At 48.4% G+C, this 25,505-nt stretch overlaps 1 protein-coding gene across 4 annotated transcripts in view; it reads right to left on the reverse strand.

Moving 5' to 3' along the window:
• MICAL2 (microtubule associated monooxygenase, calponin and LIM domain containing 2) overlaps window positions 1-25,505 on the reverse strand; it is a 207,279-nt gene that overhangs the window by 89,354 nt on the left and 92,420 nt on the right. For all 4 annotated transcript variants that reach the window (XM_081063541.1, XM_081063540.1, XM_081063538.1 and 1 more), the window contains 10 exons: window positions 23,373-23,528; window positions 19,933-20,033; window positions 15,422-15,679; window positions 14,116-14,231; window positions 13,164-13,290; window positions 12,460-12,550; window positions 11,175-11,322; window positions 9,719-9,918; window positions 9,243-9,349; window positions 2,552-2,623 (listed from right to left, as the gene is read on the reverse strand). In XM_081063541.1, coding sequence (XP_080919667.1) covers window positions 2,552-2,623; window positions 9,243-9,349; window positions 9,719-9,918; window positions 11,175-11,322; window positions 12,460-12,550; window positions 13,164-13,290; window positions 14,116-14,231; window positions 15,422-15,679; window positions 19,933-20,033; window positions 23,373-23,528 — 1,376 coding nt within the window. The remainder of the gene's footprint in view (window positions 1-2,551; window positions 2,624-9,242; window positions 9,350-9,718; window positions 9,919-11,174; window positions 11,323-12,459; window positions 12,551-13,163; window positions 13,291-14,115; window positions 14,232-15,421; window positions 15,680-19,932; window positions 20,034-23,372; window positions 23,529-25,505) is intronic.

A 25,505-nucleotide genomic window follows, 5' to 3' on the forward strand; every position in this document is an offset into this window, starting at 1 on the left:
TTAACTATGGGATTTGATGTAGATTATACCAGTTTTCCCACTAATGCTCTTTTTTGGTTCCAGGATACAATCCAGGATCCCACATGACAATTAATCATTGTCTTCTTAGTCTCCTCCCCTCTGTAACGGTTTCTCTATCTTCCTTTGTCTTCCATGACCTTGAGGATTTTGGAGGGGACTGGTCAGCTATTTTGTACGAAGTCCCTTCATCTGTGTTGGTCTGACGTTTTCTCATGATTAGACCGGGGTTATTGATTTTGGAGAAGAATGTCACAGAGGTGAAGTGCTCTTCTCATGGGTACATGGCATTGACGTGACTAACCACTGGCCAGATGTTGGCTGTGACCACTTGGTTATGCTGTTTCTACAATGGAGTTCCATGTAAGATTTCTTTAGCTCATCCGCTAAATATGGAACTTGGAAAATCACCAGTGTTCATGGAATTCCTGTTCCCCCACACCATAGGTTCTGCACCCCAGGCCCTGGAAGTGTAAACGGCACTGTCATGTCAAGGAGACAGTCCACTTTCCCGAGGAGACAACAAATCTCCCTCAGGAACAGACCGGAACAGATTGTTCTTAAGACAACAGAGATATATGCACTTAGAAGAAATTCATGGGAAGCAGCCAGCTATATAGTCAATTGTTTTTTAAAAAGGTCCCTAAGAGTAGCAGCCCCATGGGAAACACTGTATGCACAGCCATTCTGAAGTGCTGGACAAACACAAACCAGTCACTCCCCACTTCAAAGTGGGAAATGTGACTGCATAGCAATACAGGCTCGAGTGCAAAGGGGCCGAGTTCACTGGGCTGGTCACTGTTTGTTCAAGGCCAAAGTTGGCTAAGACAGGGGGTCACGCAGACAGCACTTCCCGACATGAATGTGCACATGAAGCCCTGGGGCTCCTTCAAAACCAGATTGGGTTCATTGGTCTGGGTGGCCCCTGAGCCTGCATTTCTAACCAGCTGCCAGGGGATTCTGCTGCTTCTTGGACCATCCTTGGACTCGCAAGAATTGAGAATCCTTGTTTGGTTAAATCTCACCTGGAAGCAAAAACAACTGGCCTGCAAAACAGCCCACAGCCATCTTAGAAGGGGCAGGTGCAACCAGAGTTCTTCCCACACACCGCTCCTGTGTGCTGCTATCAACAGAAACAGCACAAACAGCCCCTCAAATAAGCCATGGATGAAAGACAGGAGACTTCCACCTGAGACAAAGCATGTCCAAGGGAAGTTTCTCAGAGGAGGCTGTAGCCAATTACAGACACCTCCAGCGAGAGCCATCCCCTGGAACGCGGGAAATGGGACGTCTCTCCTTCCCTGTTCATCGGCCTCTGCCTCCTCCTCTCAGTTATCTCCCTATTCGCTGGCTTCTGTCTCATACCAGAGTCAAGAGATAGGGAAGCAACCGCTCTTGAAGGGATCACCCAAAGAAGTTCTAGAAAAGATTCAGACAAGGATGATTTCAACTCATGGAATAAAATGAGTTCGTGCACATTTTAAGATATGAACTGAATTCCTGGTTTTCATAATCAGGGCTTCCCTTTGAGCATCCGAGAATTGGGGTGAGCAGTAGGCCTCTCCCCACTCCCCCAAGGTGGACCACAGGGCTCTGTTTGTTATAAAGTTCACTATTGTGAAAGCCAGTGTCCGGACCCTGGTCAAGGTTCCCATATGACACAAGTCACAGACGTGAACGGCAATGTTAGATAAACACACAGCAGTAACACCTCTTCAACCATATAAGACAGAAGTCTTTTCTAAGTCTTAAAACTCAGATGTCCGTGTATCATACAAACGATTCCACAGGGCTACTTGTCATAATTATGACATCAACCAGTAGGCTAGCTAAAACTGGCATCTTACAGTTCACCGACAATATCTGTGCTTGCTTTTGTGGGACTAGAATGGCTTTTTCACATGAAATGTACATCTCGGTCTCTTTCAACAGCTGCCTGGGGAAGCAGAACTGATAGTCTCTTTTTCTGCTGATCAATTTTACAGTAGCAGGAGAAAGAGTCCTGCCCGGTTTTCACAAAGTAGCCCGTGATTTTCTTCTTTCACCAGCAGGTGGCACTTATGGGCGCTGGGACATTGGCCTTGAAGGCTAAAAGTGCAGAAAACACAAAAGGTAGAAACGTGACTGGGAGAGAAAAGTGGGACAGCTGGTGCCTTTTTACTACTCCCTACTTAACAGTGATTATACATTGATTAACATAGGTTCCAGACATCATGCTTAGCATGTTATATAACGTCTTCTTATTTCATCTTTAAAAATCCTGCCAAGTTTCCTAAGTTTCCAATGTATCATCTGTATTTTACAGACATGAGCCCCACCCTGGGAGGTTCTGTTTCTCACGGTTACATAGAGATTAAGTAGTGGAGTGAAAATCAGAACCTGTCTATTTTTCCATCAAGCCACGCTTGGAACTGAGTGGTTCATGAGAGAGGAAAGGAAGAAGGGCTAATGAAGACGCCACAGTGGGGCGGGCCTGTGGCCACTGGCTGTCAGGCAAAGGGCCTTTGTTTAAGCTGACACTGTGCACACAAACCTCGAACAAGTTGTTGAAGCCCTTCCGTCTCCGTTTGTTCATGTCATTGTTCTCTCCGGTTTGGCTGTCCACCTGCAATGGCCAAAAAAGCACGGCGAGCTTAGGACTATCAAGGACTGCGGTTCCATGACTACTCTGAGTGATCACTGGGCATGCAGCCCTGCCCAACCTGGAGACAGATGGACGTCAAATACCCTTTAACATGACTAATGCTATCACAGAGTTCTGTTCAGGTGTAGTGGAGGGAGCCTCCCTCCACCTGGGGAGGTTCTGTCAGGGGGTGGGAATCACAGTCCCAAATCATGTGGAAACATGCCAAAGCACAAAGACTCCCTCTGACACAGCAGGGCAGGGATCGTCTCCATTGTCAGTGTGACCTTGGGCTCAGGGCAGTCTCCAGGCCTGCTGAAGCCCCTTGGGGTACGGCCTTACAGAGACCACCTCTTACCAGGACATGGCACTGACTCACCTGGAAGGCAGGATTCTGGGGACTCAGAGCAGCTACCCAGGGATTAGATGGCAGATTCCGTCTGCCATTCAGTCACCATCACAGCCCCCAGCACATGATATGTTATTAAGTTCAAAGAAGCACCAGATAGGGCCTGAACACTATGGTGAGTTTACAGCCCTGTTTGCCCAGGACTGTTTTGATTTATTGCGTTCCCCCCCAGCGTAATTTGTTGTCGTGCCCCCTTTCACTCTCCAAAATTTGGTTTAGACAATAAATTACACGGGTTATTGCCCTACCAATAACCCTTTACAATTGACTTTCTGTTGCCTGAATATGGGCATTTAAATTTGGAGAAACTGACACTCCCTCCCCAAACCCACTGCATCCCCTCTGCAAGGAACACCAAAGGGCCACCCATTGTCAGGCTTGTCTCCTCAAGGAAATGAATGGGGCTGCACAAGTTGAGCTGATGCTTTGGTCCCGGGCCTGGGAGAATGGACTGAGTGCTTCCTCTGTACCCTGCAGGGTAAGCCCATTCTTCACACTGGGGTTCAACATCTCTTCTACCAGTCTCCAGCTGGGGACATCTCCAAATGACCAGCCCCCTGGGGACCATGGACTCATCCCCACCAACTATGCATCTCTCCTGCTCGGAGCCTCCTCACTCTCAGAGTGTCCTCCAGAGTAGGCCCAGATGAAATCCCAGCCTTTATTCCACTTTGGATGCAGTAGGAAGGGCTGCTGGCTACTCTCTCCCCTCAAACCCAGGCATACAGCCCAATCAGTCCCATACATCCCAAACTTGCCCAACCATAAGAGATGTTTTACCTCCCAGTTGTTTGGGAACAACAATAACAATAATTTTGGAGATTATTATATGATAATGTGTAACAACAAGAATAACAACATCGGAGCCCCTCACTCACAGTCTGCTACGTACTCCCTTGCTTCCAACAGAAAGCACCTGTTTCCCCAGTTCTTACACTCCCCTGTTCCCTCTTCATATTTACCAGAATCTTTAATATTTTTAAAGACAAGATCAACCACAGTTTAGTTACTGATACTCGTTTAAAAATTCGACTCTTCTCTTGCCCAGGCGGCAAAACACAACAGATCAAAAGGCCCTGCTTTCCCTTTAACATTTTCCTCAGCTTCCAATAAATCATTATTCTGTGAATGGAAATTATTTCAACCCCAAGGCTTGGGAAAGCACCAAGAGAAACAGATGACCTTATTTGCAACAATGTTGGGCCTTAGGCACAGGCTGCCTAGGCCCCCAACTCCAAGGCCTGTGAATGCCTCGCTGGCCTGGACACCGGAGCCTAAGAAAGCACAGGACGGCCTACCCAATAAGAACAACACTTGGTGCATAATCTTAGGGTTTTCTGTTGTTTTTTTGTTTCTGCCTTAAGGGAGGACTGGGCTATTCCCTCAAAGAGCAACGCGTCTTATTCTCTCTTCTGCATTCAACAACCCCGCGTGTGACTGTTCCAACAATCAGAGCCTGTATAGATCCAAACCCAGTAATGTCAGCCATAGGTGCAAAGAAAGCACTCCTGGGGGAAGTGTGTCCAGGAGCAGCACCTAAGAAGACCCCCAGATCCTTCAGGGGGAATAAAGGAAGTGGGAGGAGGCAACCACAGCTCCTCTGCTTCAGTCTGACCCCCAGGACAATAAAATGCAGTCTCTAAGGAAAGGTTAGCAACATACATATCCAGTTTCTACTCTTCCTTATGGGTTTATCACGGAAGCACTGATTCTCAACTAAGAACAAGGTTAAAACAGAAAGGTGGAGAAAATGCAAACCTGAAGATGTACCTAATTTTTTCTTATCTGTGTGTCATTGTTTCGGAGCCAAAGCTGCCTCAGTACCCCCATCTCCTTGGGTTCTACTTTGCTCTACAAATAATTGGGGTACAAGGAGAAGAAAATACTTATTGTGCCCCGTCTGAGAGAGCATGAGAATAAATCAATAACATTCTTCCCCCCCCTATTAATTTGTTTCATCCTTTACCCTCAGAATACTTTCTTATCGTGATTTCCCAATGATTTGAAATATTCTGTATACCAAAGACATTTATGAAACTAATTGGTGTCTCTATTAAAAAAAAAAAAGACCTATATCTGCCAATCTGATCACTTATTTGATTAGCACAAAATAACCATGTTCCCATATGGCCTGACTTGATTTTAGTCCACAGCAAACAAACTTTATATTTAGTTAGCCCGTGTAACCCAATCCTAAAGAAATTTAGATCTGGGTCATAAGAAGAGATTGGCCAATACAGGCAATGGGCTCCAAGAGGAGAACTCAGCATAAAAGAGGCACTCAGTGAATGTGTGTTGAGTAGATGGATGGAGGCAGTCCTTTCTTACATAGCACCCCCTGGCCCTTTGGAGAGTGTTTGTGCAGGATGGGCAAGAAGAGGGGAGCTGGGAGGGGGACCCGGGCTACCCAGACCAAACACTGACATGAGTCAGGCTCCGTGCATTCCACTCTACCACGGACCCGTGCTAGACGGGGACTGGGATCAGAATCAGTCAGCCGAGAAGGATCAATATCCTGGGGCCACCGACCTGGCTTCTGGGATGGGCTTTTCATGGACAAATGACAGCATCTATGCTGTGTTGTCCTCCAAAGAGTGGGCTCAGAATGGAGAAAACAAAGCTCAGGCACCCCGAGTATGTATGTACTGTAATGTGTGTAATGGCCAAAGTGGCCATAAATACAGTCATTACCCATGTGTGGCAGGTCTAGGACAGTAAGGACAGAGACCACATATGTATGTTCAGGCGCCACCTGTGTACATGGTAAGAGCTCTGGAGTCCCCAGGATTTGTCACTTGCCACGAGGCTTTTAGACGCTGACCAGGATCAGAGGCAGATCTGCAGAAGCAGACTAAGGGCTTCTTATGAGGAAAGTATAATCCCAAGCTCTTCCTTTCCCAGGCATGGGCCACCTGGTCTTCAGAGCTAATCAATCAAACCCCAATGGTTACCACTCACCAGAGGAACAACCCTCTTGGAGGATGGGTGGGAGTTACTTTCTAAGTGTGAACAAAGTCCTTGGTAGAGGAAGAAGTCTTTTTTTTTTTTAAAAACTATTTTTTAAAATTATTTATTTCTTTTTCAGTTACAGTTGACATTCAATATTATTTTATATTAGTTTCAGGTGGACAGCATAGGGGTTAGACATTTTTATAATTTATGCAGTGATTCCCCCCGATTATTCAGGTAGCCACCTGGCACTATACACAGTTGACTAAAACTATTTACTCTGTTCTCTGTGCTGTACTTTACAGCCCCATGACTATTTTGTAACTACCCATTTGTATTTCTTAATCCCTTCACCTTTTTCACCCAGCTCCCCAACCCCCCTCCCCTCAGTGTGTTCTCTGTATCCGAGTCCATTTCTGTTTTGTTTTGTTTGTTCAGGTTTGTTGTTGTTGCTCTTTTAGATTCCACATATAACTGAGATCATATGTGACAACATGGATGGACCTGGAGGGTCTTATGCTAGGTGAAATAAATAAGTCAAACTGGGAAAAAGTATTATTTTGCCTAATGTCGATCAGTGTTGCTGGGATTTTGATATTATCAAGATTAGGGATGAGAGAAAAATTTAACACCAACAGTGAAAACTCGGAGAGAGAAAGTTTTTGAAGATTGGCTCAGAAGAGAAACAATGAACCCTCTTCAAACTAAGATGCCACACTGTGCACAAATGTGGGCTGCTCAATGCCCATATCATGATGCCCCTCCGGAAGTTAGTGAAGGGGCAGGAGATCCGTGCGAGGCCAACTACAGAAGCACCTACATGGATAGACACTGTGCGTGCACTGTGGTGGAGAATCATGCAAGCGTGGCCTGGCCCGCATCCCTAGTCCATAGGGGTAGCTAATTGCACTGGTATCTTCTGGGTGTAACTGTGTGTGTGTGTGCAGTTTTCATAGTCTCCTCTGCAGACAGCCTGCCCTATGGAAAATGATTGGACTAGGTAGTCTTTGCTTGCGAGAAATGTCAAGACCAAAGAGCATTGCAAATAAGTTCCCCAAACCAAAACATAGCCAGACACAAGAAGACAGATGGTGGATGGCGAGAAGGTACTTGGTGTGTGGCCGATCACTGCACTGGCTCTGAGTGGAGGACAATATGATGGGGAATTTCAGTGACCCGTGGCCTTACTAACTCTCATCCCAGCTAGAGGAAGTATTCAACTGGTTTTAGGAGAAAGAGAAGGACAAATAATGGCCATGCCAAGCACCTAACTTGAATGACCTAATCTCTCTACCTATCTGAAGAGGAGGGCAAATTTGGGGCATTAAATGGGGCTGTGGAAGGAGCAGATCTGTGGCTCTTCACCCCTCTGATGATGGACAGCCCACGGGCATACAGTGGAGGAGACAGGACAAGGTTAAAAATTGGCCGGCGCTGGCCAGGCAGAGCCCACCTGCTCCCCTGCATTTTCTAGCAGAGCCAAAGGACAGTGAAGCATGGGAACAGGCCCCAGCAGCCCTGAGGGCCTGGCTGGCCTTGCTGAAGGCTGACCTTTGACCATTCCCACCTCCTGAGCCAGAACTGCTGGCCAGGCTGTTTCAATTCGGTCATTCTGTAAACAGAGGTGTGGCGAGTGGAAGGTTTAAACAATCCTCTCCAGTGCCTCCTTCTGTTCCCAGCTGTGGGCTGTGTGTGGGGAGAAACCAGGTGAATGGAGAAAGGCGGTAAATGCTTAGCTCAGAGAGCTTCTAGAAAGGCTGCACAGGCTTGCTTGGGATGGGGCAGCCCAAAGCGGGGTCCTCAGCTTCAGAGGAAACATGCCTGGGCTAGGGTGGAATAAGTCTATGGCTAGTCTCTAGAAGACAGCTTTTGCTCAGTGGGACCTGTGGTGGGTGATGAGGTCCTTACAGAGCTTCTGAATGGGGCAGCTCGGGGAGCAGAGGGGGCCAGAGTGGCTGGGGGCAGCTCAGCCTTTTAGCTACTCAGCTGAAAACCCTGGCAGACCTGTACACCTTCCTTCCCAGCCCTAGCCTGGCTCGCCCATTACTTGCTACAGACAGGGCGTGGCAGAGCATTAAGGATCCTTTCCCACTCCTGAAGTTAGCACAACTGCTTGCAACATTCCAGGGAGTGCAGACCTCAATGGAAAAAGTGACCACTGCTCACACAGCTGACAGAAAGAAAGGACACATGGCCCAGCCCCATACTGGGTGGAAGGGCTGACAGAACATGGCACGACTGGCCAGAGTTTAAAAGACTGTCAGCAACCTAGGGAGACTGAGACATGTAAAGGCCTGCAGCCCTCTGCCAAGCGAGGGGAGGGCTGTCCTGCCACTCTGGGAAGGGAGGGCAAGCTCTGTGCCAGTACTTGCAACCCAACATCTCCAGGCCTCCTTTTTTAAATCTATAAAATGAGCACGATAAGCAAGATAACTTGTACTATCCCTTCCACAGAGATGCCATCAGTTAGATAAAACTAATTTCTCATTAGGCCCATAGTTCCCAAACTGTGTACCAAGGCACCCCAAGGCACCACTGTTAACTCACAGAGGAGCCACAGGATATTTTCACTTGTCTAGGGAAACATGATGAAGTCTGTCATACACCTTGCAAAATACCCCTACTGAGTTATTTGGACTTAAGAAATGGAACTTCTGGGTATTTCTGTTGATTTAGGGGCACGGTGAAAAAATCATTAAGACACTAAGGGTGCCCTACGTCAGGAAAGTTTGGAAACCTCTTTAGTAGGCCCTGAGCTCTTCAAAGGCAAGAACCATAGATTATTCATCTCTGTCTGTTTTCTCCCCTCGTCAAAAACAAACAAAAAATTCAGCCCTAATGTTGGCATACAGTAGGGCCCAATAAACGTTTGTTGAATGAATGAATAGAAAGAAAATAATGAAATAGAATGTGTAGATGTAGCATGACCATGTGCCTCTACCACTATATGGCCATTGTGTTCCAGATCTGAATAAGCCCAAACGAGAGATCATCGCCTCCTCCCCCCTTGGAGGGCAGAGCTGCACAGCCGTGACCTTCCTATAACCACTTTAAGTCAATGAAGCAGCCACACAGTGCCAGGGGGAATTTCCAAAACACAGTTACTAAACTGAATTTTACTCACGTCTTCGGTGAGCACTTTACGTAATTTATCAGCCCAAACAGACTAAGGGAACATGACATTCTCCAATCTCCTTGACCCATCCATGTGCAATGAGAAACAAAAATCAGGCCGAGACTTACTCGTGGAGTCCTCTTCCTTGGAAATGTCAGATTCAGATAGTTATGAGAAAGGGATGATTTGGCCATGCCGAGGTCAGCATTTTCTCCATAGTTTTTGCCCCAAGAATCTGTCAGAAGCAAAAGTATAATTGAGATTTGGATCCTGCTACAGCTACCCCAGGATTCAGGAGGTAAAATTGCTAGAAGGTCCCTCCAAAATAATCGCCCCACTAAAGGTGTAAATGGCCCGTGCAGGGGGCTGATGCAGTGACCTGCAGTGACCTCCCAGGGGGCAGGGGTCACATGGCACCTGCCAGACATACTCACACACACTGGTCTGAGCGGGTGGAGTCCACCTCTATTTAGTCTCAAAGTCAAAGGGAAAGTACGGGTCAGTCCCAGAACAGAGGACATCAGTGTGACGAGCAGCCAGACACGGCATAGGGCAGAGCTGGCTCAAGGGCCGAGCAAAGCCTGGTCCCAAAGCAGATGCTTACCCACAGGCCTCAGGGGGGTGCCCCGGAAGAGCTCGTAGAACTTGGAGAGGTACATGACCATGCTGAGCTTATCGGGCTCCTGAGCTGATGCCATCTCTTTGCCTGTGGTCACTGGGGGGATGCCAAACTCACGCTCGGCCACGTCAAATGCCAGCTGGTTGTTCTCTACAATATCGTCTTCATTCAAAGAGTCAAAGTTGCTAGAGAATCAAAACCAGGTGAAATTCAGAGAGAGGAGGCAGAGGTGGAGGGAGGGCAAGGAGCAGTGACCGCAATCCCTTCCCCCAATTACCTCCCCCACCCCACTCCCCAGGGAGGTGCAGCCAAGAGAAAATGCAAGGCCTGTCCTTCTCACTCAGGATGCGACAAAATCAGATTTGGGCCATGACAATGTCATCGCCGCCTGGCTTGAAAAGAATCAGAAAATTATTTATACCACTTTGGAAAATGTGTGAGCTACTTTAAAATAGTTCCTTTATGTTCTTTTCCTTTTAATTACAAAACTAACATGGGCTTCTGGTAAAAAAAAAAAAAATCAAGTTATAAAACAACAAGTGCGAGTCCCACTGCCTTCTCAAGGCACCTTACTTCCTAAAGTTACCAATTGGTAACCCTCTGGTAGGTTCCCTTTGGATGAATTTGCTCCTGGGTGTGAGGTTCCACTACACACATTGGTTTAAATACATCAATAGATGTATTGTGCTTTCAATATCACAAGGTATTTCCACAAACATAATACAATCTGCCTAATAAATCTGACATTATTTTCAAGGTATAAATGAAACAAACTCAGTGAAGATAAGTGGTGTGCCCAGTGATACAGAGCTACTTGATCTTGGTCTCAAATCTAATTCTTTTGGCTGTAAACCAGGGGTGTCCAAACTTTTTTCAACGGTTTTCCCCAAGGGCCATATGCGGTGAAAAACACAAACAGCCGGGCCACTCACTTGGGGTGAAGTACGTATTGCCTCACCTGGTTTATTTAAGTAAACTAAATATATTTTTGGACTTTGCTGCAGGCCTATTAACAATGGATCGCGGGCCGCAGTTTGGACACCCCTGCTGTAAAGCCTCACAGTGGCCCCAGAATTAAGTCTTGCTCGGACTTCCTCTCTTGACAGTGTATCTCCAAGGTGCAAATGCTCAGATTTCCCAAGTGTGATGATGAGTAGGCAAGGGGGACAAGTGTAATCACTGAGCCAGAGTCACTTTTGCTCCTCACATATTAGGAATACAGATCACACAAGTTGCAGACAGAGTAACCAGTGCAAACAGACAAAAAAATAAAAAAATAAATTAAAAAGACTCAAATTGAAAATATGCAAAAAGGAACGAAAAATTCTGAACCAAGTTCTGAAGATTCTGCATCTAGTAGAACAGCCCTGGTTTCCCTTGTCTCCATGGTCCCCTTGGGCCGTGAGGGGCTTGGCAGGTCCACCCTGGGCCCGAGACTCACATCAGCTCAGGCCGGAAGTGGTGGATAATGGCACACAGGGCCAGGCCACTCCGCCAGGATGTGGTCAGGTCGGTGATGTTGACATGCTGGTAGCCCTCAGTCTGCTGCTGGCACCAGGTTAACAGCTTGCTGGGCCGGATGTCTGACTCTGCAGTAAGGGGAGACAGATGGTGGTAAAGTGCTCTGAGGAAATCTCAACAGCACACCTGTGGTCCTCCTCTGACTGCCATCATGGCTGGGGACCAGGAGAAACAGCACCAAGCCCAGGGGCCCTGTCAAGAGCACGGTGGGAGGTCAGGATGCTGGGATAGAAAGCGTGCTCTCTTGCAGCAACGAGTCCCTAGACCCACTCTGGCCAGTCCCCCATTAGAGGCTAGGAATACAGAAGCGAGGATGACACGGACTCTGCCAACGTCTCATCCAGGGGGGGGACAGACGCGGAAGTGGGTGATGACGACACAGTGTTGCAATGGCAGAGAAGCAGGGTGCTGGGGGAGCGTGTGAGCAGGTCTGCTCTGCGTCTGCCCGGGCAGGGGAACTCGCCAAAGGGAGTCACAAAGGAGGGACGCTTACGCTGCTTCTTGAAAAATGTCTAGCAATTCATCAGGCAGAAGAAGGCATTCCAGGAAAACAGACAGGACTGCCATGGCAAAGACTCGAGAAAAACCTGCCGTGTTTGTGTAAGATGGTTGATGACGGCTGGCAGCAGTGGGTGGGGAGGGAGGAAAGGGAGGAATGGCTGGTAAGGCCGAGTTTGCCCAACAGCAGGGAGGACACAGGTGTGGGCAGGCGATGGAAGACAGAGAGGTCTTCAAGCAGGATGGTGACCTGAGCAAAGCCTAATGGTTGCTGAGGAGTTATTCATGTAATTATCCTTTCTGTCTGGGTACCGGCCTTGTGTCCTATACTGTGCCAGGCCCTGGAAGATCAGGGAAAGAGTGGAACACATGGAGCTTGTTAGCTAGTGGGGAGATAAGCTACACGTACTGGAAACAGAAGGGGGGAAAAAGCAAGTCCCAGCGAAGTAATTCCACAGTTCACATCAACGTGCTAAGCGCTTGGCACATACTGACTCCTTTATGAGGATTATACTGTAGGGTGTCAATGCTCTGGTTTTACAAGAGGAAACTCACATACAGAGGAGAGGAGCCTGGCTAAGGTCACATAGGTCATCGGAGCAGAGCCAGGCGGGCTTTAGGACTTATGCCCCCATGGCCACCCAGCAGGCCTCCTACCCAAAAAGCCCTCCCAGTGGCCTCGCCGGGGTCCCAAGAAGGTCGCTTACCCCGCCTAGAGAGGCCGACAGATCTCCTCATTGAGCCCAGCCTCTCGAGAGGGGATTGGTGCAGCTCCTTAGTGATGTACAAATGCTTCACCTACAAGCAAGAGAGACCACACAGCTGACCACCAGTGCTCCCCTAAATTCTAGTCTCAGGGCCTCTGAGCCTGACCCACTCTTTACTCCTACCACTGGACCTTCGGCAAGGGAACCCAGGCCACCTGAGACATGACCTCAATTATCCACCCAAATGTGGAAGAACTCAAGTGTAAATATATGTCGTTGGCTAATTTTTAAAATTCATACCCTTCTTTGTGCTATTGACTAAAACGTTTGGGGGATGTATGGCTCTGAGTCAATGGGAGGAAAAAAATGGACTCTAGGACCACGGATGGAAAAGACCTGATATTCAGCCAAGTAGATTATTTGAGAGAGGTATGCTTACCAATACACATGCACGGTGACACACATATGTACATATGTGGACTTATGTACATGGACTTACATGTTTTCTATTTCTCCCCTGTGGGCTAGAGAGAAGCTGACTCTGTGTTACTCTCATGGCTCTCCTAGAGAGAGGAACTGGCCCCACCTTTGAGTCAAGAGGCATTGGTGGCCTTGGTCCCAGGGATGAGCCAAGATTTTAGGTGACCCCTCCTTCCCACTGCTCGGTGCAGGGTGACCCAGACAGAGCCCCAGGGAAGGACTACCTGATGGGGCCGGACACAGTTGGAGTTGAGGTTTGGGTACCGCGTCCCTGGGTCCAACGTGTACTGCTCAAAGTTCTTGTTGATGTTCTCTGGGGTTGTTTGAGGTAACAGCCGATAAAGACTTTCTCTGGAGGGAGGCAGAGTCCAGGGTCATCGACCGCTCTCGAAGCCTCAGGCCTTTATTCCCCACCACCCCCCACTCCCCTTCCCGGCTCTCAAGGGCTTCTTAGATGTGTTTGTATAACCCTTCTGTGCAATGCCTGGCCCTTGTGGCTTTTGAGATCTGCAAAGTAGGGGATGTTCAAAGGGGCCGAGAGGAGGCACGAGGGAGTCCAGGAGACAGCGATGCTGGCCTCCTTCCCCTGGCAGAGCTGGCAGCACAGCGACCTGTGGTTTTGCTCTAACTGCCACTCAGCCACGCTGCCTCCTGTGGCCTGCCCCCCATGACCACAGGTCTCCACACCCAAGACCAGCAAAAGCCTGTCCCCAGCCAACAGCCCTGACTTCTCCCAGTCCACCAGCTGTCACAGACACGTGGCAACAGCAGGGGCCTGGGAGGGAGCCCAGGATCTCAGCACGGGGAGAGGCCCCGGGAGGTCAGAGATTCCAGCTCCCTACAGGGCAGGACACTCAACCCCTAAACCTCTTCTGGTTCCTGTGACTGAGCAGTGCAGGGAACCCCACCTTCCGGGCCAGCCCAGAGGAAGATTTCTCTCAGCATCTAGTACTAGGTCCTGGCTCTCTGAGAAAGTCACTGAAGGAGGTAGACTATGGTAGAGAAAGTTTCCTTGGGGACCCCAAAGATCAAATCAAGCCACATATGGCAAGGCTGCTGAGAGGATACAGGCTCCAGGTTCATCCAGGAGCCGCCTAATGCCAGCCTCACTCCCTCTCCTACCTGTGCTTTAACCTGGCCCTGTCCCCAGCCGGGAGCCCTGCTACCGATGCTCACCTTTCAGCCAGCAGCTCCAGGGGAGGAGCCCCCAGGTCCCAGCTCTTTACCATCCATGCTGTGTCAAAGGCGGCGAGGAAGCCACGGGCACAGCCTGTACCCATGGGCCAAAAGGGCTGCAAAAAAAAACCATGCAAAATTCCTATGGATTCTAAGGACTCCTTGCATGCTCTCCCATTCTGTCCAGCACTTGCTGACTGCCAGGCTCATGCGAGGCCTGGGGGGAGAGAGAGGTGACAGGGTAGCCCGCCTGGATTCGCCATAAATACAAATATCTGTGGCGTAAAGGGTGCTGTCACACAGGAACAGCAAAACTGCTTTGGGGCTCACAAAAGGCAGAGGCAAATTCCAATCCTTAGGGAAGGAGATGGAAATTGGGACTGCTTCATAAAAGATCCGCATTTATGCTGATTTTAAAGAATGGACAGTATTCTGATCTTGTGTGTTTCAGGAGGAGTGAGCAAAACAAAAATAGTGGGCAAAGGCGGGGTGGCTGGAAATGATGGAGGCTGATGGAAGAATAGGCCCTCTGGTGGGGGTACAGCAGAGGTCATGGGAGCAGAGTCCTGAGGGGTAACACTGAGAAGTGGGGTGCGGGGCTGGGGTTCTGAGTGCTTAACCAAGGAGCTTAGGTTACATAGAGCCCACACACAAGGACTCTTTCACCAAGCACAGTTCTAACTTAACTGTCCCATGTGCACCCAAAGTGTGGTTTGGAATTTGAGGCTTAACTTGGGATAAATACATAAACATTTTTTGGTTAGTGCTTACATTAAAGATAAAAATGTATCCCCTCTGAAAGCATGTATTTAACCTAAGGGTCCTAGCATGTGCCAATTTTCTGGGAAGAAGTTTGAGCAGGGAGGCAATGGAGAGAAACTGGACTTTGGGCCCACGTGCCTTTCTTGTATCTTATACAATGTCTATTGTGAAAAGCCACAAAGATCCAGCCACATGAGGAAGCAGTCTTGGCCTAGCTGAGGGTACTCATGCTCTGAGAAAAAGGGCCGTGAAGTCCAGACGCGGGCCGCCTAATTTTGTACTTCAACACAGAGGTCCGCCCAGAACAACCCCACAGTGGGAGAGAAAGCTCTCTCGCCGATAACGCAGGCAGAACTGGCTCTCCTCTGAGTTTAGTGAAAGGGCAGGCTCCCAGGCCAGGATGGGCTTGCCAGAGTCCTGCCAACTGGCTGAGGGCCTGTCCTTCCCCCAGCTGCATGACAGCAGATGCCGCCAGCCGAAGTATAAATGCAGGAAAGCAGCCTGTCTCCTCATAGGGTGGAGGGGCACCAAATGTAGGCAGTACCTCAAGCAAGCTGTCGCCCACCAGGGCCACGAGCAGCTGGTGTGACTGACGCTCACGCACCAGGGCTGCGTTCTCTGAGGCGTACATGGAGGTGAAGTCGAACATAGCCACATCAGGCTGCCCATAATGGTTCATGGCAAAGTCTAAAGAGGGCAGCTGGTAATTGGTGGCAAAGTCTGCTGCTTCCCGGGCGTAAGAAAGCAGGTTGTCCTGGTTCACATTCTCTGCACACAGCAGCCTCTCTGTGTCGATGTAGTCCTGGGGGTAGGGGAGAGAGAACAGGAATACAGTGCGGCAGCCTGAATTCATTGCATTCATACCCACTTCTTCACAGATGGACTCGGAGTGGGCGTGTACAGTGAGGCTCATCAACACAGAAATAGGAAATCAGGGCCAAGGGAATAAAGAGGAACCAAATCAGCCGTCTGTGAGGATTAACAGAGTTGTGATTAAGCATCAAACTTGGCTTTGAGCTTCCTGGCACCCGGGGCAAAAGGGAAATGTGATATATTACAAGGCTCTCTTATCAGAAAGAAGGAAGCATAGAAATTCCCAAGGGAAGGCAATTTTTTCCTGGCACTAAATTCTAAAAGAACGGTCTCACGTAGGGATTTCAACAGAGAACACTGTGTTGTAATGAACAATGTACTAAAAAATGGTCTTGCAGCAACTGTGGAAGCATATTTTCTATGGCTGGTTCTCATGATAATGTCAGTAAAAATCAATGACAGAAGAGCGAGTAAAAGAGTGATTAGCTGTATAATGGACTGAGCGAGGCTAATGTGGTCCAGATATGCTGTGTGGAGTGATCCAAAATGACCAGAAGAGAAATGGGTACTTGGTAGAACGCAAACTTTCTCTCCAGAATCAGTTCCCCTTTTCTTGGCAGACGGGGCGCTACTCAGGGCCTGCTTAGCTCTCACAATGTTCTCTGTTCTAGAGGATTAGGGTACCCATCCCAGAGGGACACTGCCAGTGAACTGCAGGAAGCCTGTCTCCCAAGGTCAACCCTGTCCATCGTGCAGCTAAAGAAACTAAAAGACTGTCTTTCCCAAAAGCTGACCCAGAAAGTGCCCATCCCTGGGAGGGAGGCGAGGGAAAGACAGGGACCAGTGTGTATAAGATGTAAGATCAACACAGGCCTCGGGTCGTCAAGAGCAACAGGTCGAATTCCCTTCTGCTGTTTAATGAGTGCATAAATTTGGAAAAGTTATGGAACTCTTCTGTGTTTCCATTTTTCTTACTTATAAAATAGGAATAAGAAAATCTCCTTCACAGAGCCCTGGAAGGACAAACTGACACTCTTACTAAATGCCTGGGCTGACGCCTGGCATGTGGGAAGTGCTCTATGAATGGAACTCCTGTCACCAATAGTAAGGTGGCACGAAACACAGCTTATGGTGAAGCTGGCACCTGGGCCCACCCAAGGTGCCAGCAAGAGCATTTACGAAGGGCTTAGATGGCTTAGCCTCAGCTGCAGAGTGACCTGCTGGGTCAATTTTCCCAATCACGATGATTTCAAATACCTTGTTCTGGGAATTCTGATATTTCCAAACCCCAACCACGTCACCCAAATTGCACCCAGCATCGGCCCAAGAGATTTTGTAAGGTCATGGTGTGCAGGCTGGAGCTCCTGTTACTGGCTTTTCTTTCTCATACCTCTTCCTACAGTCACATGATCACTTTCCCCCCCTTGAAGTGCGGAGATGAGATGGGAAAGAGTGAATGGATAGGTCTCAGAAATCCCCATTTTCAAACATGCTTCAAGCACCCAAGGAGGACCAGGTGACAGGTGTATGTGGACACTGTACAAGAAAGGTAATGCCTGGTGCCGATGCCCCAAATAGGCGTGCAGGGACCTGGCAAAGGGAGCAGACAGACCTGCACACCATACCGGGATGGCAGCCCCCCTGGCCCGGGGCTGCTTGGAGAAACCATGGGGCTTTGTAGGGCAGGAGGTCCCAGGCAAGTGGGTGGATGGCAGAAGTAGACAAGAGAGAAAAAAAGTGGGAATGGAGATATAAGTAATGTGAGTAGGCCTAGGGAAGCAGTTCTAAATTCAGATAAAGGCAGAGGAATGAATTTTGGGTCCCATTTTCCACAGACCTAGGGTGCTGAAGAGGCTGGATACTAGATAGAGAGGTGGGCCAATAGAGGGAGGCAGCAAAAAATGAGCAAAGTTGGGTGATACAATAGGAAGAATAGTCATCCCAAGTGTTGGGCTGGAAAGAGGCCGTAGACCAGAAGCAAAAATCAGGCAGTGCCTGTCCAGTGCTTCAAATGAGGGTGGACTCAGTCTCAGGGCACCACCTGTGACGTGTGTCCACCTCACACACCTGGCAGCCAAGCTTCCACCATGATGAGATCAAGCCTGCTGTGTCCAGGAATCCTAGTCTGCATGTACGTGGGCCACCCTCCTTGTGGGGAAAGCAAGATGGGCACAGCTGGGAGCCCAGCTGCACAGTCTCTTGTGGAGAAACTGTCCTCTCCCTTCAGTAACCATAGAAAGAAGCCCAGAGATGAGCAGGAATAGACGAGGAAGCAGGTCCGTCAAGTCACAAGAACAAACATTGGCTCAGCACCTTCTGTGTGCCTCTAGGGAGATTCTGACCCATACAGGGAGAGGAAAAGAGAGAGGACTTGCCATTCCTCTGGGAGCAAGACAAGAATGTTAGTTTAAGTGGCTCAGGGACGAAGGGTCAGCTCCCAACTTAAGCGAATGACAGAGAGCCTGGCTAGACATCTACAGACTCAGGCCGGAGCTCTTGAACCAACTGGGTACCCAGTTCTCCCATGTCCCATGTGTTTTCCCATGTGTGGCCTCTGGCCTCCAATTTCTAGACAAGAGTTCCTGTCTTATACCTAGAGGCTTCTCAGCACCAGCTCAGAAGGCGCCACCAGTGTCTCTGCGGGAGAAGGAAGCCTTGGTGAGGAAGCTTGGGACTGGGATCTGCTGCTAGCTGCTCCATAGTTAGGATGGATGGGACCGGAGTGAGTCATTCTCACCCGCCGGTGCCATGCAGAGAACCTGAGACAGGTATGGAGGGGCTGTGACAACTGCCAAGCAATCAAGTCCCCAAGAGCAACATGTCGTGACCTGGACAAATGCCTTGGGACGACCGAGGAAACCTTAGCATTCCAGATGACTGGAGCACTCAGCCGGTGAAACAGGAAACCCAAATCACACTTTGCCTGATGCCCCAGGGGAGGGCTGACAAAAGCCTCCCCAGCCTCTGCAAAGATGCCCACTGCACTTATACCCCTGGACCCCAAATGGTCCTTCCCTTTGTGACACAGGCAACATGGCAGAGGAGCAACTTCAGGAGGGTCACCTGGGAGGCAGAGGGAAGAGGGAACACCAGCTTGTCTCCCCCAGACCGGGTCAGCAATGGGGCATCAGATGTTGAGCCGATTGCTCACACATCTGCTGGCTGTGCTCAGCTTCATTCACATGTCCAGCGACTCAGGCTCTCAACAAAGACCTGACCAACGCGGAGAAGGCCCAGGGGAGGGCTGGGTTACTAATGCCACCTGGCAGGCTACCAGCACAAGCCGGCGAGAAGACAGGCACATTCTTCTCTGACAAGCAGCAATGAATGGTCGCCGTGCTGCCTGGGCTGTAGGCCCACACCCAGAGAGCAGGCTAACCCCGGACGGCCTGGTCCTTATCTTAAGGCCATAGCCATGGCAGGAACAGGGGCTCTGGAAAGGTCGAACACCTGACCAGAGAAGCTTCCAGCCCAGGGCCCACCACTGCACGGTCCTTCCTGCCAACCCTGCTCTCTGTTTAAGCTGGAAAATGCAGAGGCCGGGAAGCTAGTAGGACAAAAAAGCAGGTGTCCAAACCAGGCAGAGAAGTTATAAAGGGAAATCTATAAACCACTACATGCCAGGAACAGAGCTATGGACTCTGAATATGTTTTTAAACAACTGTTCCAAACAACCCTTTCAGACAGAAACTGTTACTCGTATTCTGCAGATGAAAAGACTGAGGTTCAGAAAGGTCAGCTCTGTCCCTGTCCTGAGTTAATACATGGTAGAGCCAAGTATTTTGAAGTATTTTTAGCTGCAATAAGAGAGCTTCTCCCCCATACCATGACAAGGAGGCCACAGTGTGAATTTCACAAGTGAAAGTGTCTCTGTGTCCCACTAAGACAAGGAGCCCCCATCTGCCTCCAAATGACGTTTGATCTCCCAGAAAAGCAGGCAGGGCTGAATGAGACATGGGGACGGAAAAGACTCAGCTGATCTCGTGGGAGTAATACCTGGGTAAGGGGCTCAGCACCCCTCCCCACAGCTCTGCGGAAACATGCCTGTGTGTACTGGTGTGGGCTCCTTCAGCCAACACTCATGCAGCACCAAGGAGAAGGAGAGTGGTGGGCAGTGGTTCCTTCCCTGCTGCCCCCTTGTTCAGTTTCTGGCAGGATGATGCCTATTCCTACACGTGCTGATGCCGCCAAGCCCAGGTCACAAAGGGAAAGACAGGACATCCTCGCCAAAGGGATACGTACATGGATGATGACCCCTTTGTCCAGCAGGCTCTGCTTCTTGGCGGTCATGACAAAATAGTGGGTGCAGTCCTTGTAGTAAACAATGTTCTCAAGATCAATTCCTGAAAAGAGAAGCGTTCATGGACACGGTCAGCATGGCTTCCTCAGCACCCAGGGGGTCAGGAGCCCTGCTGTGCCTCCTTATCTCCCTGCAGAACAGCATGTGGGACAAGTGCTGGAGACAGACAAGGCTGGAAAAGGGAAACCCGAGTACCAGGATTTACCCAAGTCAGCATGGCTGGCTTCCACAGCCCCACCGGACACTATCGCTTTTCCTTTAAATTGAGATGTAATTGGCATATAACGTTGTGTAAGTTTAAGGTGTAGGACATGTTGGTTTGATACATTTATGTTTTATAATATGATTTAGGCACTATTTCTTTTCAAATGAAACAATACTTAGCGGCCGTGGACCAGTATTTCCAAGTTAGAGCTGAGCAAGGGCTACCCGGGGCACAGCAGCCACGCAACGATGGGGCCAGGATTTGAACCCTGGACTATCTGATTGCAAGTCCCCACCCACCAACCCTCTATACGGCCAGAGATGCAAAGAGCTGAGTGAATTCTCCAAAGACTATGCAAAGTGATGTTTCTAACCATTTCCTTGCTGTGTGTGAAAAACTAAATGCCCTGGGAGAAGCACCTCAGGTGAGAGGGCTGGACTGTATCTTTTTGCACTTTCCAATTGCAGAAACTTTACTGATTGGCTTTCTGTATTTAAAACAATGCTATGAGGTGCTCAGCTCAGTGGTTCTCAAAGTGGGGTCCCTGGCTAGCAGTATCAGCACCACCTGAGAATTTATAGGAAATGCAAATGCTCAGGGCCCAACCCAGACCTACTGAAACTCTGTGGGTAGGGACCAGCAACTCATGGTTTAACAAGCCCTACAGGTGAGCCTGATTCATGCTCAAGTTTGAGAATCGCTGGCTTAGCTTCTTTGAAGAGAGAGAAAGGAATAGATGGCTGGCCGCTTATCAGAGTCAACACAGAGGCGTACGGGGTAACCATAGGAACCCCTTTATTACCATTAAATAGGAAACAGCCATCAGTGTAGAGGCACCCCCTTCCTGCAGAGAAGCAGAGGAAATTCATCCGAGTCACTGTGTGATGGGCACTGGTGTAAAACAATGGCCAGAGGTGACGAGCACAGCAAAGTTTAAAGGAAGCTCATTGAAACATTTGGAAAAACACACTCAATGTCCTATCATAATTTATGTTGGGTGATCTGTTTAAGTATTTTCTTGGTTTTTGAGGGGAAGGGAGTGTTGGAGAATTATTAAATCATACAAAGGGACATAATATGCCGGAAGGAAATACCTCTTTTTTTATTTAAATAAGATAATGCAACTGTGGTGAAATTCAGAGGGTCATGCAATGGGCACACGCCACTGTGGCCAGTGAGAGGCCGCGTCTGGCTCAATAACGAATCCCATTCCTAGAAAACTATCTTATCAAAATAATGCAACAGAAGCAGTTTTAGCTGTAACAGTAAATAACTGAAAGGTCTAAGTCAGAGGCCAGCAAATGTTTTTCTGTAAAGGGCCAGATAGTAAATATTTTGGGCTTTGTGGCACATCCAGTCTGTGAACAACTACTCGTGGGGGAGCAGCCACCCACAACAGTGTAAACAAGTGGGCGTGCTGTGTTCCTCTAAACCTTTATTTATGGACATTGAAACTTGAATTTCATATGACATTCAACTTTGTCACAAAATATTCTTTTGATTTTTCTTCGCCATTCAAAAATATTAAAACCATTCTTAGCTTGAAGGCAATACAAAAACATGCGGCCAGCTGGTTTGCCACCCCATGGTTTAAATGCTTAAGCAGTGACAATACAGTCACTTAATGAGCTGCTGTGCCCAAACCAACCATCAGGAGAGCTAGGTTGCAATATGGATAGTATTTAAAATGTGATACTAAATGAGAGAAGCAGAAGAGCAAGGAGTACCGCTGTGGGGACAGAGCCAGGAGAGCGGTTTCCAGGCTTTCAACCTCACGTGGAAAGGTGCTGGCTGTGGTAGTAGATGGCCATCAGCTGTGGCTAGTTGGCCGTCAGCTGTAACCAGTGAGCCATTAGCCACTGATATCACTGCCGCGGCTGAGCTAGCAAGCGCGGATTGCGGTAAGTGTGGTTAGCAAGCAGATTGTGGATTGCGGATCGTGTTGATCCTACTTCCTGTGTCTCATCCGATGGCCAGCGAGAGGGGGGTGCAGGAAGACCCCTCGATGGGGTCCTGGCAGATGTTTGCTTTTGTGTCTCGCCCTGCCACCATCGAGAATATAGTGGTAAGACTCCCCTATCTATGGCTCCGTGGGTGCTCCTTTTCAGCTTCACCATATTCTGTCTCCACCCGCCGAGAGCAGGACCAGAGACCCTGCATTACAATTGCACTACGATGAGAGCTACTAGATCCATGTAAAAAGAAAGGATGCAGGTGGAAAATTACCTAAAGGGAGTACATGCAAACGAGGACTATTCATGAGCGAGGTGGTTCTGGGTGTGGATGATCTATTTTTAGTGTAAAGATTTAACACTGTTGTTACATTGCCTTTTCCAGGAGAAATATGAATTTTTAAATCAGGTTAAAAAAAATCTGGAATTTACTTAATTGGGAGCAGGTGTTTCATCCCTCACTATCTTCTCACCCTGCTTCATTTCCCCCCACCATCCTTACAGACCACTCGGCATGCTAGTTATTTGTTTATTGACGGTCTTCTCCCCTCCTAGGATATAAGCTCTAAGAGTGGGTGGTTTTTGGTTTGGCCACTGTTCTATCTCACATCCTTGAACAGCATTTGGCACTCAGTAGGCATTCAATACATATTTGCTGAATAAATAAACAGATACTTTCTTTCCTCAAAGCCCATGCCTGGGGGCAACTGATGCCCCTGGGTGAGGGTCATGCTCCCCAGTACTCGCTGGACACCCTCAGGAGGAAGGGCAGCCAGCGCACGGCACAAAAGCACCTACGCTTTTCCAGGGACCACTCACAGTGCTCCCTGAGTCTCATGCTGACCTCTGGCCGTACACCAACAAGCGTACATTAACATGGTTAATGTGGGTGTCCCTCCCCGGACAGAGAGCCACTCGGTGGGGACCGTGTCTGCTACGACTTTATATCCCATGCCATTGAGTACGAGCACACAATGAGCATTCAGTAACTCTCCTGAACAAATAAATGTGTATCTATATTCATGTCCAATATGGAGAACTTGCCCTCAAGAAGTCCTCTTGTCCTCAAAGGAATCCTGCCCATTATTATCCTACGGGGAAATCTCTGCTTCCACTTCACCAGACTGAGTCTCCCAGTCCCAAGAGCTAGAAAAGCCAGCTGCTCCTTGGATCACTTGAGGAAGCGCAGACAATGGCCTGGTTTGGAGAGAGGTGATGGTCTCACCTGTTTCTTCCTTAAGGTCCTGGAAAAATTTCTGATTGAAGATGAAAGCCACGCCACTAATCTCTTCCACCTTGGCCTCAGCTGTGCTGTTTCTGTTTATGAAGTTGGCAGTGATTGCAATAGCCAACTTCCCACGGAATTCTTTTCTTCTGAACCCTGCACGAGGAAAAGGGAAGACGTGGGTCTTTCTTCTGGATTTGGTGTGCAAACTGAAAAAGATTACTGAGAAAGCTCTTCTCAGACGCTAATAAAACCAGAATTCTGAGTGTCTAGAGAACAGGGGCAGGCAGAAACACCGAGGTTTGCACGCGAGGAAGAAACATCACCAGAGGTCTTTCTACGTCTGTGGGACTTGTCGCGTTTCTTAAATCTACAGGACCAATTATCATGGTTAGATTTTGACAAACTAAAGGCTAAGCAATGTTCTCCAACAGGCAATCAGAGGGTCACCCTGTTAAAGCTGTGTTAGGCATTGTGGCTAGGTACATTCATGAAAGACCCACGTGCACTTGCAACTTAGATAATTAAACTACTTTATTAGCACTTTTCACGCTTTTTTCCTTTGAAAAGTAGGATTTTAAGATTGAATTCTTGTGGAACAGGAATATGAACAAATTTTCTTTCTATCTCACGTCCACAGTGGCTGGGACTTAGTACACACTCAGTAAATGTATGATGAATAGATGGCATTCTAACTTGCAATTAATTTAGTACAGTGATTCCTCGGGTTTACATTAAAATTGCTTTTTAATGGTGGTAAGAACTATGTACCCAATTACAATGTGGGTTCCACCCCCCACTCCCCATACACACACACCAACCAGCAATTCTAGGACACTAGCTGGGAGTTCTATAATTCATCTCAACTCTGACACAGTCTCCCCAGAGAAAACATCGGTTCTAGTGGTGAAGGACTCAGTACCACAAGACTGCCCCCCATTCAGATGCCAATTGCAAGCCCATGTTTCTGACCAAGCAGGTATGGATGGGAGTTTCCAAGGACCCTCTGCTTGGATTCGATTAATTTGCTAGAGCTCACGACTTAGAGAAGCCTTTTACTTCCTAGATAACTCAGGAACAGTCAGATGAAGAGATGCATAAGGCAAGGGATGGGGAAAGGACTCTGAGCTCCCACGCCCCCTTGGAGCACACCACTTTCCCTAAATATCTACTTGTTTACCAACACAGAAGCTCTCTAAACCATCTTCCTTTTGGGTGTTAATGGAGGCATCATGACTTAGGCATGACTGATCAAATCCTTGGCCATTTGCTATGTTACTCCACCCTCACTCCCCCTCCAGGAGGTCGGGGGCGGGACTGAACAAGCCTCTAACCACGTGGTTGGCTCCCCTGGCAACCAGTCCCCGCCTCATCTTTAGGGGATTTCCAAAATCACCTTATTAACATAAACTCAGGTGTGGTGGACAGGGGCTTGTATGAATAACAAGACACCCTTTTCACCTTTATGGCGCTGCAGAGATTTCAGGAGCTAAGAGCCAGAAACCAAATATTGCAACAAGAGGCTCCCATTGCTCTTATCAGGAAATTCCAAAGGTTTTGGGAACTCTGTCCCACAAAGGGATGAAGAGCCAATATATATTCTTTATTACAAATCATAATCTTGCAGGTGGTCACACAGAAAATAAATAGCAGGTGGTCACATTTCAGTGCACCATCTTCTAATTCTTTTCAGCATCTTGAATTTTCCCTCTGACCCAGACACTGCTTTTTACTTAACTCAAGGTGCTCATCATACTAGCAGACTCACTAGCCTTAACCTTTGTCTTCTGACACCTTTGGGAATTCCTCTCACATTCCCTCACCACATAATCAAGCCTCATGCTGATTCCCAAATTCCTCTGTCAAAAATGCCTTTGACTAAAAATCTTGGGTTTCTATTCAATACCCACTCCTTTAAGTTGTTCTTCATGAGACCTTAGTAAAATGGTCAGGAATGCCCATTATTTGCCTGACCACTGCATGCGACACCTGAAGCTAAATAATATTGTATGTCAGCTATAATTTAACATATACATGTATAGTCACAGGATATGGAGTACAACATAGGGAATAGTCAATGGAATTGTAACAATTATATATGATGCCAGAGGGGTAGTAGATTGGGGGAGGAGG

This window comes from Rhinolophus hipposideros, assembly GCF_964194185.1.
Source record: "Rhinolophus hipposideros genome assembly, chromosome: 10".
In the NCBI taxonomy this organism is placed as follows: domain Eukaryota; kingdom Metazoa; phylum Chordata; class Mammalia; order Chiroptera; family Rhinolophidae; genus Rhinolophus; species Rhinolophus hipposideros.